The 20,191-nt window shown below is 39.0% G+C and overlaps 1 protein-coding gene across 1 annotated transcript; it reads left to right on the forward strand.

The window, feature by feature from the left end:
- Positions 1-1,760: 1,760 nt before the first annotated feature.
- Positions 1,761-18,303, forward strand: LOC107586177 (eukaryotic peptide chain release factor subunit 1). Its single transcript, XM_016273448.1, has 9 exons — positions 1,761-1,949; positions 2,293-2,401; positions 3,439-3,614; positions 7,219-7,358; positions 15,331-15,469; positions 15,554-15,744; positions 15,828-15,960; positions 16,880-17,023; positions 17,113-18,303. The coding sequence occupies exons 2-9, from the start codon at positions 2,316-2,318 to the stop codon at positions 17,193-17,195; spliced, it is 1,092 nt and encodes a 363-aa protein (XP_016128934.1). The 5' UTR covers positions 1,761-1,949; positions 2,293-2,315; the 3' UTR covers positions 17,196-18,303.
- The last annotated feature ends 1,888 nt before the right edge of the window (positions 18,304-20,191 follow it).

The following is a 20,191-nucleotide window of genomic DNA, read 5'->3' on the forward strand; positions in this document are numbered from 1 at the left end:
CAGAGGGTAGTCCGGACTGCTGAGCGAATCATTGGTACAACCCTCCCTTCTCTCCAAGAACTGTACTCGTCCAGAGTGAGCAAAAGGGCTGGCAAAATCACTCTGGACCCCTCACATCCAGCACACTCCCTCTTTGAACTGTTGCCATCTGGTCGACGCTACAGAGCACTGAGCACCAGAACGACCAGACACAGGAACAGTTTCTTCCCTCAGGCCATCCATCTCATGAACACCTGACAATAACTGTGGAACACACACTATTTATTCACTCATACACTTATTTATCTAACACTCATACTCAGCCTACACCTCAAATTTGCACATAACATACAGTACCTGTACATGCAAAAAAAAAAACTGTCTATTGTAATATACCTGCACACACAATTGTCAATTTATATATTTTTATTCCTTATTTACTTGTTCTATTTTTATTTTTATTATCTGTGTTTTTTGTTCTGTCACTGACATTCTGTTACACTGTGGAAGCTTCTGTCACGAAAACAAATTCCTCGTATGTGTAAACATATCTGGCAATAAAGCTCATTCTGATTCTGATCCAACTCAATTGTATTTCAATTGCCCGCTATGAACTTCCTGGAACTAGTTGAGGTCTAAGTGAATCACGTGACGATCGAGCGTTTTGGACTTCCGTTGACGCAACTCTCTCTTTCTATGGCTCTGCCACCGCATAACACCTCAGCCAGCCAGCGTCCATTATAAGCCAAATAAGCAATGAAAAGAATAATGTACTGACATCTGGACGTGAGTAATATAGTCAGCCAAAATGTGCATGAGGAACTTCAGGACCTGGACAGAGATGCAATACCATCGCTCTCTCTCTCTCTCTCTCTCTCTCTCTCTCTCTCTTAAATCATGTATGATGAAGAAATATGTTATTACATTTTGCCTAAAGAAAATTAAGCCTTTTTTTTTTAAACCTGTTTTACATTGTGACATGATTTCCATGACATTTAAACAAATTCCCCTTCCAAGTCCATAATGCAATAAAATAAAATATAATAGAAAATAATAAAATAATATATCAAATAATTTTAATTCCTGCAAAAAAGAAAAAATCAATGCAAAATGATCCTAATGGAAGGCTTGGTTTTCTTTATGTAAAATTGAAGTGAATGAAAACAGCTATGTGTTTTACTGAATATTATGACAATGTATTGTAAATAAAAGTATATTAAAAGTGCCTGCTTGAACCTGTTATTAATAGTATTTTAGCTATTTTTCAGTATTATTAGTATTTTTATAAACAAACATGTAAACTATTTCTTGCAGTTTTGAAACAAACACAAAAACCGTCAAGAGTCTGGGTCATATTTTAGCTAAAAGGAAAATAAAGAAATTAAAGGTTATATTTTGCCTAAAAAAAATTAAGAATTTTATTGTTATGCCATTTTTTTAAATCAAAAATAAGCTCATTTGAAAACTGAAATTGCCAAACAACAAATAAATGTATTACAGTAATAAAAGAGTGAAACTATTCTTTACTGTAAGCGAAGCAATTCAGAATTTGATTTTATTTCACTACCCCATATAATTATTTATCTTTTGTGTTGTTTATTTTTTATTATTTGTTTCATTACTTATTGTTACTATATTCTTTCGTTATTTTGCATCTACTCATGCGTGTTGTCACTAAATAAATTATTTATAAATAAAAATAAGTAATTGTTCCACCCTTTTTATTTGACAGCAAGATCCTCCAATCACAAAGCTCCAAATACACCCCATGCGTGGCGTTTTCAGGAAGTGATACTAAGTGGAATTTCTGCCTTTCCCCCCACGTGAGCCTCCACCGAAGCACCACGCGCAGCAGGACCGAACCGGCTGCTAACGGTCAGTATATCACCTCACTGAGAAGCAGCGGCGGCCGAGCTCTGGACCACAACGTAACTGCCGTACGGACGCGGCGGAGCGGATAATTGTAGTCTGTGAGTACATTGCAGTAATGTCCGATAACGAAATTGCTTCGAGAAAACGGACCACGTGTTAAAAATAAGATGAAGTGCAGAAGGGTGGTTTCGCGCAAGCGGCGCGCGGCGTGGATGTTCTCGGGCGCGAGAGGGCCGCGCGCAGGGCTGCTTAGCCAGTTAGCGCGTCCAACTATAGTCGTGCTTTTCTCTTCTACTCACAATAAACCTCCTTTTAATCAAATCACACTTCTGTCTTATACCCGGTCGGTCTTTCGGGATTTAAATAGTGAATGTTCCGCCCTGAAAACCGCTAATTCAAGCTCTTCGCGCTCGCAAGCTAAAGTTGGATTCTCTTTCTCAGCAGGTCCAGACAGCGCGAGGAAGATGGCGGACGACCCCAGCGCAGCGGACAGGAACGTGGAAATCTGGAAGATTAAGAAGTTGATCAAAAGCCTTGAGGCGGCTAGAGGGTGAGGATCCTCTAGATTTGTTTACAGGTGTTGAATGACAAACAGTAGCACCTCTGATGTGCGATTCGTTTTGTTGTTTGGGGACCACATGCTAACAAGCTTGCTAACAGCTGTTGGAGAGAACAGCACGGTGGATGGAGAACGAGACCGCGCACTAGGTCTTTATTTCGATAATAGTGTTGGTTGAAGGATAAAGAGCGGGAAATGTTATGTGGTGTCGTTTGAAATGTGAAGCACCTTCCAGACGACGCCTTAAAGAAAGGTTGGTTGAGGCGACGTGTGTTAAATGAGTGAAACCATGCTAAATATGCTACATGTTTTGTTTCTCTTGTAGTATTTTTAAACATCATATTAATATAACGGTTGTGATACAATTGTTGTAGTTGAATATTGTATCATTGTTTAATGGTGTAATAAAGCCAGTCACCTTTGTTAAAGATATAATTCACCCCAAAAATGAATTGTCTGTCTTTTTCTGACAGCCATGTTGATTTAAACCCTCTTTTTTTCTTTCTTTCAGTGGCATTCCTTTTGTTCCCTCTTTTTTTGTCGTCTTTTTTTACAGTGAAACTGAATGGTTAAGCAGATTGACCGCCTCAGTCATCATTTTTTGGTTATGGAACAATGTAAATGAATTTAATGCTGACTCAATTTTTTTATAAACAGTTTAGTTGTATCATATATTGACTTGACACTTTAAAGAAAAGTCTCTTGAGCACCAAACCGGCATATTAGAAATTACAATGATTTCTGAAGGATCACGTGGCATTGAAGACTGGAGGTAATGGCTGCTGAATATTGAGCTTTTCATTACAGGAATAAGTTGCATTTTAAAATATATTAAATTAGAAAATACATTTTAAATCTGACAATATTTCACAATATTACTGTTTTGATCAAATACATGCAGCCTTGGTGAGCATGAGACTTTTCAAAAACATAAAAAAAAAAAAATCTAAACAACTTTTGAAAGGTAGTGTATGTTAATTAAAGTCTCAGTCTGCTTTTATATTGTTGTTATATTGTTTTCTCCTCAGAAATGGCACCAGTATGATTTCCCTCATCATCCCACCCAAGGATCAGATCTCACGTGTTGCCAAGATGTTGGCTGACGAGTTCGGCACGGCTTCGAACATCAAGAGCAGAGTCAACAGACTCTCCGTGCTGGGAGCCATTACCTCAGTACAGCAGAGACTCAAACTCTACAACAAAGGTAAATGAGTGGGCTTAGCTTTATCTGAGGCTACGTCCACACAAAGCCAGAGCTTTCACCATCCAATCTTTTTTTTCCCCCCTCGTCTCAAGAATTATCTGCATCCACATGAAACCACAAAATGTAGTATACATGCCAGACCAGTATGTGGCGCTGTAATTCTGCCACAGAGATACACTAAAAACGGAGAAGACTTGGACTATGTGCATAAACCTTTGCGTGGTATACAAACGAACATGGAACAATACATATATTATTCTGTGTTAATGTTAAAGTCCCCCTGTGGTGAAAATCAAGGTTTTTTGTTGTTTATTTGTCTGTGGTGTTTTTAATATGCTTTTAGACAAACCATGTGCCAATCCATTTATCAACACCATTGCGGAGTATTTTCTCAAAACTGTAGTTTCCCCAAAGACAGTCACAGAAATGTGGTTTGAAACACCCTTTTTCTTTTTTTTTTTTGCTAAGTCACAAAATTCTGTAACCAATCGCGTCAAGGGATCCTATCCTTAGCATATCATTAGCTGGGTATATTGTAAAGGTAGTTTACAATATACCCATATATTACCAAGGTAGTTCTTAACAGCAGTGTAAAGGTAGTCCGGAGTCAGATGCACTGACAGCCGCACGTCACACGCGTATGATCGCGGGCGCGATTTGGAATCACAAACTTGACTGCATTTGAGTCTTCAAGGCATTTTGAGGACACAACATCAAGTAAATTTAACGAATGTTACAGTATCCACTGTAGTTGTCCGCTAGTAAAAAGAGGGTGGAGTTTCTAGAGCTCGCGCACCGGCATGCCAGCAATAACAAAACTCTCTCACGCACTGAAAATGTCAGAAACTGCTAATAGTGGTGTTCAGCCATATATGTTCGAACCGGTGTCATGCCAATTCTGCACCCTGCCAGATTATTGCACCGCGCTATAAAAATAACAACATAGCTGGTCTCATGGTGCCATTGCATGCTAACACGAACTTTATAAGTCCCGAATATGATTATGAGCTAGACAAATTCAAGCGGTCGATTTCAGATTGCTTTCATATGCAATTTTTAACTACCACATTCTTATTCACGATCATTCTGGTAGCACGTGAAGGCAGCATCAGTGAAAACAGACAGACAATGGTAGCTTTAGCAACATTAGCCTTACAGAGTGCCAAGAAGCTCAAACGCGTGATACTTACTACTTCTAGATGGCATAACGTTAGCTGGATCACAAACAGTTGGCACTGCTCCATCCTTCAGGAGCAACTTTTGTGCAAAACCTGCTTTATACTGACCCTCATTCACAAAGCAGTCCAGTGTAAAATGATTCGTGCAGACATAAACAAATTTGTGTTGAGGGAGCATTTTCTTCTAAAACAAAATGAATCCACCTAGTGACAAACCATGTGCCAATCCATTTATCAACACCATTGCGGAGTATTTTCTCAAAACTGTAGTTTCCCCAAAGACAGTCACAGAAATGTGGTTTGAAACACCCTTTTTCTTTTTTTTTTTTGCTAAGTCACAAAATTCTGTAACCAATCGCGTCAAGGGATCCTATCCTTAGCATATCATTAACTGGGTATATTGTAAAGGTAGTTTACAATATACCCATATATTACCAAGGTAGTTCTTAACAGCAGTGTAAAGGTAGTCCGGAGTCAGATGCACTGACAGCCGCACGTCACACGCGTATGATCGCGGGCGCGATTTGGAATCACAAACTTGACTGCATTTGAGTCTTCAAGGCATTTTGAGGACACAACATCAAGTAAATTTAACGAATGTTACAGTATCCACTGTAGTTGTCCGCTAGTAAAAAGAGGGTGGAGTTTCTAGAGCTCGCGCACCGGCATGCCAGCAATAACAAAACTCTCTCACGCACTGAAAATGTCAGAAACTGCTAATAGTGGTGTTCAGCCATATATGTTCGAACCGGTGTCATGCCAATTCTGCACCCTGCCAGATTATTGCACCGCGCTATAAAAATAACAACATAGCTGGTCTCATGGTGCCATTGCATGCTAACACGAACTTTATAAGTCCCGAATATGATTATGAGCTAGACAAATTCAAGCGGTCGATTTCAGATTGCTTTCATATGCAATTTTTAACTACCACATTCTTATTCACGATCATTCTGGTAGCACGTGAAGGCAGCATCAGTGAAAACAGACAGACAATGGTAGCTTTAGCAACATTAGCCTTACAGAGTGCCAAGAAGCTCAAACGCGTGATACTTACTACTTCTAGATGGCATAACGTTAGCTGGATCACAAACAGTTGGCACTGCTCCATCCTTCAGGAGCAACTTTTGTGCAAAACCTGCTTTATACTGACCCTCATTCACAAAGCAGTCCAGTGTAAAATGATTCGTGCAGACATAAACAAATTTGTGTTGAGGGAGCATTTTCTTCTAAAACAAAATGAATCCACCTAGTCTTCAGCGGATCAGATTTCGGGAGTAAATGGAGAGAGCTATGTGGATTAATACATCCAGCTACAGAACACCTAAAACGCTTGGGAGACAGTGCATCAATGGCGGACTGTGTAGAACTCGCTCAGGGCTGTTCTATGTTGAAACGGCAGTGTCTATCAACATTCGTGGGTGGGGCCTGTGGTTAATGTGACGTCACATTAGCACCAATGCTAAAAATAGGCCATTGGGAGACACTGCTTATTATTTTATGGAGATTTAAAAAAAAAAAAAAAGGAGTAGGTGGATTTTTATCATTATAGAGTGGTTGTGTACACGCACTGCCAACACACATTCATGTCCAAACACCTTGCAAAAGTGAATTTTGCATAATAGGTCCCCTTTAAGGCAAAGGAAAAGTATTTTCACAAGAAAAAACATTTAAATATGTAATTTTGATGATCAAAGGTGAGTTTTAAAGGATAAAATTTGACTACAGGGGTACTTTAATAAAAAGACAATCGTGCAGTGTTTGTTCATGTTTTTGTTGCTGTTACGTGACGTAGCGGTGTCTGACTAGGGGCGAGACGTGGGCTGATGATGTCACAGTTTCAGAAAATTTACGGATTCGCTGTCCACACGAAAACACAAGGGTGGCGTTTTCAGATTTATCCACTCTGTGCCTCTGTTTCACTCTCCCAAAACGCCGGATCCGTGTGGACGAAACGCCTATACGATACAAAATGTATGCGTATACAGCTAAACGCGTCTCCGTGTGGACGGGGCCTAAGACAGTGGTTCTCAAACCTCTCCATGAAGTACCCCCAGCACTGCACATTTTGTATGTCTCCCTATATCTGACACACCCACTTCAGATCTTGCAGTCTCCACTAATGAGCTGATGAGTTGAATCAGGTGTGATAGATGAGGGAGACATACAAAATGTGTAGGGCTGGGGGGTACTCCAGGACAGGTTTGAGAACCACTGATCTAAGATATTTCACAGCCATTTAAAATTTTTATTGTATTTGGTATGTTTCTCTTTTCCAAAATGATGCCGTTTAAATATTAAACTGGCAGTTCATACATATTTGCCGTGTATGTTTGGGTACGATTGGGCGTTGTGCCTGATTTAATCTTTTCAATAGGTGTGGTCTCTCCTGATCCCCTCCCATAAGTCTTATATTTATCTTGCAGTGCCTCCTAATGGCCTGGTGGTGTATTGTGGCACCATAGTGACAGAGGAAGGCAAAGAGAAGAAAGTAAACATTGATTTTGAGCCTTTTAAACCAATCAACACATCCTTGTATTTATGTGACAACAAGTTCCATACTGAGGTAAGGTCTATCTATCTATCTATCTATTAGGGTTGTAAGTGTACGTGTTTTCGTACCAAACAGTTTACCGGGTAAATTCCAAATGGAAGTCAGTGTTTCCCCTGCCATTATTTTAGGGGGGCGGCCCGTCCCCCCAACGGCACCCCCCCACCCCCCTTGAAGGTCAAGTTAATTTTATTTAATTATATTTTCTCTATAGCGCCAGATCACAACAGAAGTCATTTAAAGTTACCTTTCTTATTGAACATGTCTATACCTTGTTCTTTCATTAAGCAAACTAAATAGCCTTATGTTATTTATCCTATTTACATGACGGCATGTCATTTCAGTCTCTACGTTATGGTCGCGCTCTCTGTATCACGCACAGCGGAGTTCCGCCCGATGCACGCGCACACACACACACACAAGTGAGCCCACTCCCACTAGTATTTGTAAATATTAAGCCGCAAAACGATTCATATTTAAATATGAATTCTGCGTGTCTCTGTGTTAATGAATGCCGCGGTTTTGTGTAGTACTCGTACTGGAACGCTCGTGACGCTTCCGGTGATATTAGCATCTGCCGTCTCACTAATGAGGACATAAATACATGAACAGCATTTCCAGAACTGCTCTGAGAGTCACTTCATCAGCATTTGACCGTTCCATTTCAATAAAACTATTATCATGTCATACACACACAGAAATGTAATGGTATTCACGGCAACCCTTCAAAGTAAAAGTTCGGTTTAACTTGAGGGCATTGGCAGAAATATATTACTATTGTTGAGTAGAATGTACTACTACTACTAAAATTATTAAAACCTTATTTTTAAGGAGTAAGCATTCAATATTTCTTCAATGTTTTAATTGTAATATAAATGACCTTTATTTTCCAAAAAAATTGTTTAATTTTCATTGCTTAAAAGATAGATTAAATGAATGTTTTATGCCTTAAAACAAAATGTAAATACACAACACAGAGTTTCTGAGCAAAAAAATCATATTCCCCCCCCCCCCCCCCCCCCCTTCGTGCGTGCCATTATGTAGCCATTTGGAATGTACTTGGCAAAGGGAGCGACGGTAATTTCCTCATTATCTTCAGCTGGCATGTTCCCATGACAACGTAGCACGGTGTCAGTCAGCAGATGTCGCTGTTTTAATGGCATAAATACAATATACTGTCTTTTTACGCGTTGCATCGCGCCGCGTAAACCTAAAACCATGTCTGCATTTGTGATCGGAGAAATGACAAACAACAAGCCCTACTCTACACTAGGGGTCGCACCGACTAGTCGACTTCAATGCTCTGCCATGACACTTTAAGCTTGACGTCGACTAGTTGCTGGTCCTATAGAGGGCGCAACAGGGTAAGAAATCTTTGAAGGAGTTCCACATTTACGCTCTGTTTCCAAACAGTTCAAATGACTCCACAAGACATGTGTGATTATATTACTGGATATATCGAAATTGAATGGGAAAATGCACGTTTTAAACAGCTTATTGTACAGGTAAGTTAATCGCCGTTCTGATCTAATGCGCTGCTGCACTGTAACGCACACACAGGCTACAGACAGTAGCGCGTACATCACGCGCACAGAATCATTCAGCGCGGAAATGTATTGTCAACACTGTTCTGTGATTTTCTCAAAATAGCTTAGAAACTGAAAAGTTCAAGCATATATTTCTTAACTAAATTCCACAGCTTCACTACTAGTAGAGAGACGCTGCCAGGTAGAATTAATTTACACATGCAATCACTCTCACTAATGCATTTATATGAATGTAATCTTTACTGTGCTACTTTTTCTGTATCTGATTTAGAATGAGCAGAAATCTGAGAAATATAACGACCCAAAGACAAAAAAACTGATAAAAAAAAAAGCTGTTATAGGAGCAACAGCCATGTGGACAGCTCTATGTCATATGCCATAGCTGTGCACAAGCTGTTTATCACAGCTCCAGACTTATTTGTTCATTAATGACGTCATCAGCGACTAGTCGACTTTGACTCGACTTTCATCACATAAAAGTCGACTTCAAAAAATCAGAAGTCATTCAACCCCTACTCTACACTGCCCAAAAAACTCGCTTTAAATATAAAAAATTTTTTTTCCTTCCTCCAAAGCATTTTCTTTTTTCTCCCGAGTACATCATTCATGTAGCCGTATAGATTTTATTTTGATAGATAAAAGCCTGTTATCTTTTATTTCAGCGAGTGAATATTATAACATTGTGATATTAGCTCCTTTTTGTGTGGGGGGGGGGGGTAAATCCCTATATAGCCAATTTTACCCCACTCCTAGAACGTTGCAAGCATGATTTCAAGAAATGGTCTGCCTTACCTTTGTCTTTGGCTGGCCGTCTTAATTTGATTAAAATGACGGTTCTGCCACGCTTTTTATACTTATTTTCTAATATACCTATATTCATAAGAAAATGTTTTTTTTCCAACCTGGATAAGTTAATTAGCTCCTTTTTGTGGGGTGGGGTGGGGGGGGGGTAAATTCCCTCGTATTAGAAAATCCTTTTTGCAGAAAAGCGTCAAGGAGGGATGGCATTGCCTAACTTTTTGTTTTATTATTGGGCAAGTAATATTCAAAAAGTTGTGTACTAGGCATCAGATTGGGATTCAAAGTCAATTCCAGTGTGGGTGCAAGGGGAGGAAGCCTGCACCAAATTTTCTCTCAGGTCTTTGGTTTGTGCACCACTTCCAATATAAGGAAAGAGCTTTATTACATCACCTAATCCAGTAGTTGTGCATATGTTAAAAATTTGGTCACAGTTTAGGAGGCATTTTGGTTTCCAGGCTGCTTCAATTGCTGGTCCCATTGTCTCCAATTGTTTATTCCCCCCATCCTTTATAGACACTGCGTTTCTGGCGTGGGAAGACCAGGGAATTGGGTCCTTAAAAGATTTATTTTTAAATATTTTCTGGTAATTTGAGGAGCTTGTGCATAATTTTTCCCTTTCCAAGTCCCATTTTTTTAGATCTGCAAAGATTAGACCATGTTAAAATTTCATGGCAACTTGACCTGGGTAGAGACTTTACTGATATAAAATGGGAAGGTATTTTGGACAAAGTACATTCATCATCACCCTGTGCCAGGCATTCCCTCATTCAATTTAAAATACTTAACAGACTACATTTTACCAACTCAAAATTGGTTAGAATCTATCCTACTATTAGTCCTGCATGCATCAGATGCCTACATTCGCCAGCCACAACAGCCCATATGTTCTGGTCATGCCCAAAGCTGGAGGGATTTTGGAGAGATATCTTTAAATCTTTTAGTGATATATATATGGTGTTTCTATTGACCCTGACCCCCTCTTAGCTGTTTTCGGGACTAGTCCCGAAGATACTGTGCTTACAGAAGGAAGGTATAAGGTAGTTGCCTTTACTACACTGTTGGCAAGACGTTTAATTCTCTTCCATTGGAAAAAAACTGAGCCCACAACACATAATAGATGGGTTAAAGAAGTGATGTATTTTATCCAGCTTGAAAAAAATCAAATTCACTGTCAGAGGCTCAAAATGCACATTTTTTGAAACATGGTCACCCTTCTTAACATATTTTGATGACTTACAATTTACTGAGGGAGAGGTTACCTAAACACCGGAACAAATATGGACCTACAAACTCTATGCCATTCAACCACTTGATTTTTATTTATTTATTTTTATTATTATTATTGGTTTATTATGATTATTACACTTAAGGTCTTTAATTTTAAATTAAAAAAATTATTTTTACATTTATCTGTTCATTTATTTATTTTGCTGATGATCTGTTGTCTTGTTTTATAGCCTTTCACATCAGTTACAACTATGGTAAACTGAACAGCCTCTAATTGTTAGACCTATGTATGTACCCTATACCCTACATATGTACGTTGCTGTTACTCATTTGTTTGTTGTTTTGAAGATAGTGTCTGTTGTCTTTGAACTGTTAGCTATTTGTTTCTGCTGTTAAAACCGCACAAAGAGGGAAATGGGTCGCTGTTTTAATGGCATAAAAGATATTCTGTGATGTTTTTTGTTGCAATTTTTATTATTAAATTTTTTCCCCCCCGTTAATAGAAATGCCTATAAAGTGTTAAAAAAAAAAAAAAGTTACGCCTTCTTTCTTTGCGTGAACATTTGGGTGGCGTTATGCAAGTCTTCCCAGATAGTGACGTAGATATGTGGGGCTGTGTTAGAACGAGCCGTTTTAGGTAGGCATAGGTGACTCTTAACTTTAATAAAGAATATCTCTTTGGATTTGAGACTTTAGTCTTTGCAACTTTACAGATCTTCTTTATGCACTAAGAGCTTGTAACACTCCAAAGAGAAAGGAAAATTTGAAATCGCATCATATGACCCCTTTAAGCAAAAATATCACGATATTGTTGTTACAGCTCTAAAATGTGTTTTTAAATGACTGTGCAAAAAATAAAAAACTTTCCACTGAACACAATATATTTTGTTTTTGAGCAACATACAGAATATTAGTAACAGTAGAATTTTTTTTCTTTGATTTGTTTCCTAAAGAAAATAAAAATAAAGACTGAAATATTAGGTTTATTTAACCTAAATCTGTAATTACTGTTATTTAATTTTAGTTATATAATTCATATATATAATTTGATTAAATAATAACCCAATTTGAAGCAAAATCAGAATGTTCTGACTAGCTTTGTGAAATTATACTACATGCCTGAATGAAGCAAACAAACAGCAGAAGCTCTGAATGAGACGCAGATTCACTCTCTTGACAGCAGGAGGCGCTTCTGGAACACCAGATACAGCATTTGAGTCCAGAACAGAGACGAGTTGCTTGCAATAAGACAAAAAACGGGTGGTTGCCGATCGCGTAAGTTCCAGGGGAAGCTCCTTAGTTCGGCCGTCCTACACGTGACTGACCGCTCGCTCGCACCAACAGGAGGAGGAGGGTCATGTTACTCTCTACACTGCACTCAACCTGAGGGATTCCTACACTTTCAGTCTTTGAGGAGACATGAAAAATGGCACATACCGCAGGAACGGTATAACGGAAAATATTAGCGGTTTTGAAACCGTGATTGTAACACTCCAAAGAGAAAGGAAAATTTGAAATCGCATCATATGACCCCTTTAAGCAAAAATATCACGATATTGTTGTTACAGCTCTAAAATGTGTTTTTAAATGACTGTGCAAAAAATAAAAAATAAAAAACTTTCCACTGAACACAATATATTTTGTTTTTGAGCAACATACAGAATATTAGTAACAGTAGAATTTTTTTTCTTTGATTTGTTTCCTAAAGAAAATAAAAATAAAGACTGAAATATTAGGTTTATTTAACCTAAATCTGTAATTACTGTTATTTAATTTTAGTTATATAATTCATATATATAATTTGATTAAATAATAACCCAATTTGAAGCAAAATCAGAATGTTCTGACTAGCTTTGTGAAATTATACTACGTGCCTGAATGAAACAAACAGCAGACGATCTGAATGAGATGCAGATTCACTCTCTGACAGCAGGAGGCGCTTCTGGAACAGCAGATACAGTGTTTCCTTGGTTACCGCTGTAAACAAAGCAGGGCTGCGCTGAAACACTGCTTTAATATGAACTATACAGAGACGAGATGAAAAGAAAATACCACAAACTTCTCTGAAGACAGTGTTCCCCTCAAACACTTTCATATAAACCCCCAAATCAATATTGAGGATTTTCTTCCAATAGTTCTTGCATCATGAACAGTGAGTGATCTGCCTGCTATGGTATTTTTCTCTTTGCGTCCGTCTTCAACGTTTCTGGCCTGTGTTAACGGGTATTTACAGACTTCATATTTTCACATAAATGACATTTTGGAAAATTATTGCATTGCAACGCAGTTTGTGCAAGTCCAGAACAGAGACGAGCTGCAATAAGAAAAAACGTCTGGTTGCCGATCGCGTAAGTTCCAGGGGAAGCTCCTTAAGTTCGGCCATCCTACACACACGTGACCAGTGTTGGGGGTAACGCATCACAAGTAACGGGAGTTACATAATCAGATTACTTTTTTTCAAGGAACTAGTAAAGTAACGCATTACTTTTTTAATATACAAGAAAATCTCAGTTACTTTTTCAAATAAGTAACGCCAGTTACTTTTTTTCCCATTTATTGATTGAAAGCTCTCCTGTCCCCTTGTTGAGAGAAATCAGTAAGATGTTACTTTGAGTGAGATTAATTAATGCACGTTCACATTTATTGTAGAACTACTCACAAAAAAACATTTAGTTTTTCTCAAAATTAATAAAAACCGTTAAAAGCAACTCAGAATATTACGGAAGTTCTAAGCGGCCATGCATTATTATTTTTTTCCCCTTGTTTTCTCGATATATCGACATAACGAGAGTTGTTTTGTCGTTATAACGACTTAATTTTCTCGTGATCTCGACATAAAAAAAGTTGTTCTCTAAGTTACAAAACTGCGCCAACAGGTGGCACTATTGACCTGAATATAACTGATGGGGTGTTGTAGGCTATACTGTATCCACTTTACTGTACGCGTTTGGGATAGAATAGGACCTACCCCGTGATCGCTATAATTTGTACAGTATTGTTCATTAGGCTACTGACATTTAATTCATTCATAAATGTTAAATGCTTGAATCAATATGACTATTTTGTGTATTAAGTTCTTGCTAGATGCATGAGTTTCACCAACGCGTTCTGTGTCATAAAATAATAACTGAAGGAAAAAAAAAAAAATGCATGGCCGCTTAGAACTTCCGTAGAATTTGACTCAAAGCTGCAATAATTAAATGTTAAATACAAATGTCCTTTATGTATTTAATCTCATTTTGCTGACAATTTGCTGCTGACCTTTGATGATCCAATTCAACCATACTAATAAGCAAAAATTACACAATATAAACTAACATTTCTCCTTTATTTTTTATTGCTGAAGAGCAAATAAAATTCAACAAACTTTCTTCTGCGTACTACTGAGGCTTTTGGTGTGAAAGGGCTTTTACATTTGCCAAAAATATAACTTTTTATTTTAAAAGCAAGCCCAGCCCATTACATTATAAATAATAGTTTAACATTCAAATACATTGCGAATATGGACACATTTGGATTTGTGCCGAATGAGACGCGAGTAATAACCTCCAAATACATCTTGCCAAACCCACACTCGCTCCGTCTCGTACACACGCACACATGCACTGTTTTTTAAAACAAATATGCCTACCGCAACGCAAAAATTCTAAATCTGACATTTTCCAGAACAGGATCCAGCAGGATCAAATTAAGTATTGGTCATAATACTCGCATAATAATGTTTGATGTGAGCAACAGTGTGTTTTGCTGCAGCAGCGCCGATGGAAGCGGTTCACTGACTGCACAGCACAGCCACACGCGCCATAGTTACATTTGGGATAATTTTATTTTTAATGCCATGTCAGTTGAAAACATTGCAATTTTGTTTTAAAATACAGCAACGAGCACCACGAAACCATTTAAAGTGGCGCGTTCAGCGGTCTCCGTGACGGGATAGGAAACAGTCAATTAGTCTATTAGTATGCCTATTAGTATAACTGTTGCAAATAAACATACATTTTATATTTTTAGAAAAGTGACATATAACATTTTTTAAAATATAAAATGTATGTTTTTTTGCAACAGTTATGCTAATAACAATAAAGACTTTTATGCCATTAAAACGGTGACATCTGCTGACTGACACCGTGCTACGTTGTCATGGGAACATGCCAGCTGAAGATGAGGAAATTAGGTCGCTCCCTTTGCCAAGTGCATTCCAAACGGCTACATAATGGCACACACGTGCCCTACTCATTCCAAAGTCTCCACTCCAAGGGCTCTGCCCTTCGAAGGGAGTAGGGCATAGGGATGATCACTAGCATTTGGTATTTACCTCGTGAACCGTTCGGTATGAAAACACGTACCGTTACATCCTATCTATCTATCTATATATTACATTGTAACACTTAATATAATTTTTATATCCACAGGCTCTAACAGCGCTGTTGTCAGACGACAGCAAGTTTGGCTTCATTGTGATTGATGGTAGTGGCGCCCTGTTTGGGACTTTACAAGGCAACACAAGGGAGGTGTTGCACAAATTTACTGTGGACCTGCCCAAAAAACACGGTAAACATCTTCAAATCGCTTGCTGTGGCTATTTTCGTTCTTTGTAGAATTTAGTATTTACATGTTTGTTTCCTTTAACTCTAGGTAGAGGAGGACAGTCTGCTCTTCGATTTGCACGTTTGAGGATGGAGAAGAGACATAACTATGTGCGTAAGGTAGCAGAGACGGCTGTGCAACTCTTCGTGTCCAATGACAAGGTCAACGTGGCAGGACTGGTTCTTGCCGGATCGGCCGACTTCAAGACGGAGCTCAGCCAGTCAGACATGTTTGATCCGGTATGTTCTCTTTGTAGCAAATGATTTGCAATCTTAATTCATCATTCTGCTTGTTTTCTGATTTGGTTCTTCTGCACATGTAGAGGTTACAAGCGAAGGTTCTGAAGCTGGTTGACATATCGTATGGAGGAGAGAACGGTTTCAACCAGGCCATTGAGCTGTCAGCAGAAGTGCTGTCCAATGTCAAGTTCATCCAAGAAAAGAAACTAATAGGTAGTTAATTTACAGGCTTTACCAAATTCAGATTACATAAGATTCAGCAGATCTTATTTATTGTGGAAAGTAATGAAGCTCCAATGGCTGTAACTCCTTCCCCCGAATGACTTTCTTGTGGCATTAAGTGCCATACTCAAACAACCAATGATGTTCTCATGGCCTGAAATCAGATCAGCAGCCTATAGGTTTGAAACACTTGATCTTTAGGCTATCATCAGCCCATTAGTACCAAGCTCATTGCAGTTCTGTTTTGATTTATCAGAATCATACATTGCGGGTCCTAAGACTGCATTGAATATCTAGGATTCAAATGTCACAAATGTGCTTAAAAATAGAGACCTAAAATAAGTCCTTTATGATCCAGATGTTCTTGGATCTTTTTGGATCATCCTCAAATCCTGGTGAGGAACATGATCTTCAGGTTTCACACAATCATGTGGAGTTCATGCAGCTCATTAAAGGAGTAGTTAACTTCCAGAATGAAAATTCTGTCATCATTTACTCATCCTCCACTTGTTCCAAACCTCTGAGTTTCTGTCTTCTGTTGAACACAAAAGATGATATTTTGAAAAATGTTAGTATCTGAACAGTTGATGGTAACCAAAAATATTTTAATCATCTGAAGAAACTTTTTCCATTTATAAAGAACTTTTTGTGCATTGGAATTGTTCCATGGATCTGGAAGAAGGTTCTTGTAACCATTGATGCCAATAAAGAGCCTTTTTTTTTAGCGTAGAGCATTCTGAATTTGTTAAATTCAACATTTCCTTTTTTGTTTTGCTCATTTCCAAAGTAGAAAAAAATTTATTCCTAAGAGTTTGCACCTTTTGCATTATGCTTGCTTTTCATTTTAGCCAATGTATGGTTCAGGCAGGAGGTGTATAATGTTAACAGTACCGTATGTGCTTGTTTTAGACAGGTCAGGAGCATGAGCTGATTGAGAGCATGCCGCTGCTAGAGTGGTTCGCCAACAACTACAAGACGTTTGGGGCCACGCTGGAAATCGTTACAGACAAAAGCCAGGAGGGTTCACAGTTTGTGAAAGGCTTTGGAGGCATCGGTGGTAAGTGCTTTCTACAGATTACAATTTGTAGGGAAATGGAAAGATATTATATCAATATCTGCAATCAATACCTTTTTCTTTTACTTCAGGAATCTTGCGGTACCGGGTGGACTTCCAAGGCATGGAATACCAGGGAGATGATGATGAGTTCTTTGATTTAGATGACTACTAGGTAGTCGGGACTGACACAAAATTCAAATACAAGATTTTCCCCCTTCACCTACCCCGCAAACGGCAGGGGAGCGAGGGAGATCCAATCAGCAGGAGGGAGAATAAGAATTTGAGAGGATGGCGGATGGTCTGTGTGTCCCTGGCTTTAGAATACAGCGACTCCATCTCTGGACTGGAAGAGACTGAGTTTTCTCCTCTTCACTAATTACCGGGTCATCGCAACAGCATGGCCATGGCCCGTCTGCCTGTCCTGCCTCAGCTCTTCATGAAAACACTCTAGGTTTTCAGATCTACTTTTTCTTCCCTTCTAATCTCACTCCTTTTCTTCCGTTTGCCTCTCCTTTTATAATGGTATCTGCTGCTGTTGTATTTTATTCAAATGTATTATATTTTCTCTTATTCAGTGTATGAAGAAAGCAGTAGCAAATGATTAGATCTGTACTGCTTACCTCTAGCCACCTCAAGCCCATTGTCAGGCCTGCGTTTTAATTTCCCGGTTAGCCCAGACTTGATTTGTTGCCTTGTTTCTGCTGTAAACCAGTGTGGTGGTGGTGATGCACTCTGAGCCAGCGGTACACCCTGCTCCTCCCATCGCATTGTGCCCACATTGAGGTATTTCTTGCTCTCAAATGGACCATATAGTAACTGGACCCATCCCTTCTTGAAAACGGAGAACCATCTTTCACAGTGCATTTCCCTCACTTGTTTTCCTCAGCCCCCAGGAGATGCTAGTTCTCAAAATAAACTATATATGAGTGCCTGAATGTTGCCGTTTGTGAGATATGACAGCACAGTGTACCAGCATCTGGACCCTAACTTCAGCCTCCTGCTGTTTCCGAACATAAAATCTTAGCTCCAGCCTTCAGCACTCATTGGTATTCGGCTTTATGCATGGGAATGTCCTTTGGGACTGATTGTGGGGGTGGGGTGGGGTGGGGGGGTTATACTGTGTTAACTGTGATGTGTGAGTGAGTATGTGTCAGTTTGGCTGTTTAATTCCCTTTTAAAAAGTCACATCTCGGAGTGTGTGACCCGCCACAGATTACAAGCCTCTAAGTTCTTTCCATTTTGTCCAGTCATATTTTAACAACAGAATGGTTTTAGAAAGACAAACTGCAAATCAATATTTTGGACCTTTAACAATTGTGGCATGGTTGGTGTTTTGACGCCTACTAAATCGAACATGCAATTCAAAAATATAAAAGGAGAAAAAAATTTAATGAAATACGGGACCCACAATATTTTAGCAGTTATGTTGTATATTTGTTAATTTTTCTTTGATCCATAGCTATTTTGTATAAATCATTTGTTACATCTGGACACATACATTAAACGTTCTCATTGTTTGCAAATTTCGCTTATACCTTGTTTATTTTGCGAGCATATTTGATTTTATGTTTAGTTTTATGAGTTTGACAAGATTATTTAACTTGCCAAGTTGACACTTGTACGGTAAGGAGGAAGTCAATTATAAGCAATTTAGCCGGAAAGCAAAGGTAAACATTATTCTGAATTTTTATGCGTTTACTAATTTAATAAATGGTCTAGACCTGCTTAAAAATGGTAACATTTGCCCGCAGGCATGGATGTCACCAGCAAACAATCAGAAATGTTCTTAATATCTGAATCATTAGGGATAACCCCATTCTTTACCCTAGCACTAGTCGGCAGCCAATCGCTGTTCAGATTACAAAACGGACAAAACCCTTTTTGTCATTCGTCGACCAACCACGAATGTTGTTACAGATAATATCCCCTCTTCGATTATGACGTACTGTGTCTGTCCCCGCTTTGCACCTTAGCAGCAGAAATTATCCAATCACGACGCGGACAACGCCCATTTGCCGCACGTTTTTTTATTTGACAGCCAATGGGAGAATTAGACACAAGCCTACATTCTCCGCCTCCTTTCGTGACGCGATTGTGTCGCAGGGCGGGGTTTCCATTTTCACTGCGAGTTTCGGGGAACAAACATGGAGCCGGAGATGGAGGACAAACCCTTAGAGCTGATGGTTAGTACTCGGGTGTGCTTTGAAAATCATTTTCTAGTATGTTCGCAAGAGTTTAGAAATCAATATTAGCGGTTATACGGGCAGCCTGGTTGAATATAACCAGCTCGTGGAGTGGGTAGGGATCGTCTGAGTTGAGAGGAGAAGGAGGGGTGAGGAGAGCGAGCGAGCGAGCGAGAGAGAAATGGCTGGCTCGGCTGACAGGGAGGGCCCTGCTGTGTATCGCTGGCTCACTTAGTCGTTTTCACGTCTCTTGCTTGTTTCTTCCCCTTGAAACAACGGCTGAGACGTTAGTAGACAAGGCGAACAGTTGTTCTCGGTGAGGACTCAGGGTATTTACTGAGCTAGTCGTGAAGGAGGAGGAAGGGAAGCTGCCGCGGCATCGTGGTGAGTCCGACTCTCATCGACTTCAGCCGGTGCCTTGAGCTCCACTGCGGCGCCTCTGCGCCACTCAGTCCTGCCTATAATTTGGTTCCACAGACGAGTTGTGGTTCATATAAAGTCTCAGAACACTTATCTATGTTTTAAAGTGTTTAAAATATTCGTGTCTCATTCCCAATAACGCAACATTTACTTCTCAGGGCACATTTGAACTGGACTTTAAAGCTGCGTAATAGGAAGTAACCGCTTGTGTTGTCAATTTCAAATGACGTTTCTGAGCCGAAAGAGGAGCGAATATGCAAATATCGGCAACTAATACAACAATCGTGTTTGGATGAGTGAATATTTGTGTTTTTGTAACCACACTTTTTTTTTTTTTTTGTGAAATACAAACGTTCATTGTTGATGTGAAAGCAGCGTTTATAGCAAGCGGCTAGGTGGCTAACCACATCAAACCATTAGCCTACGCGAACTAATTACTATTAATCAATTGTTTTCTTATTAAACGCACTGTTTTTTTCTTTCACACTTTTCTGAACCGCAATTTTGTGAAAGACTTACAATAAAAATAAGCTAAAATTTTTTTTTTTAACTAACTTGATTTGCA

This window comes from Sinocyclocheilus grahami, unplaced genomic scaffold (genome assembly GCF_001515645.1).
Source record: "Sinocyclocheilus grahami isolate Dianchi unplaced genomic scaffold, SAMN03320097.WGS_v1.1 scaffold78.1, whole genome shotgun sequence".
NCBI lineage: Eukaryota > Metazoa > Chordata > Actinopteri > Cypriniformes > Cyprinidae > Sinocyclocheilus > Sinocyclocheilus grahami.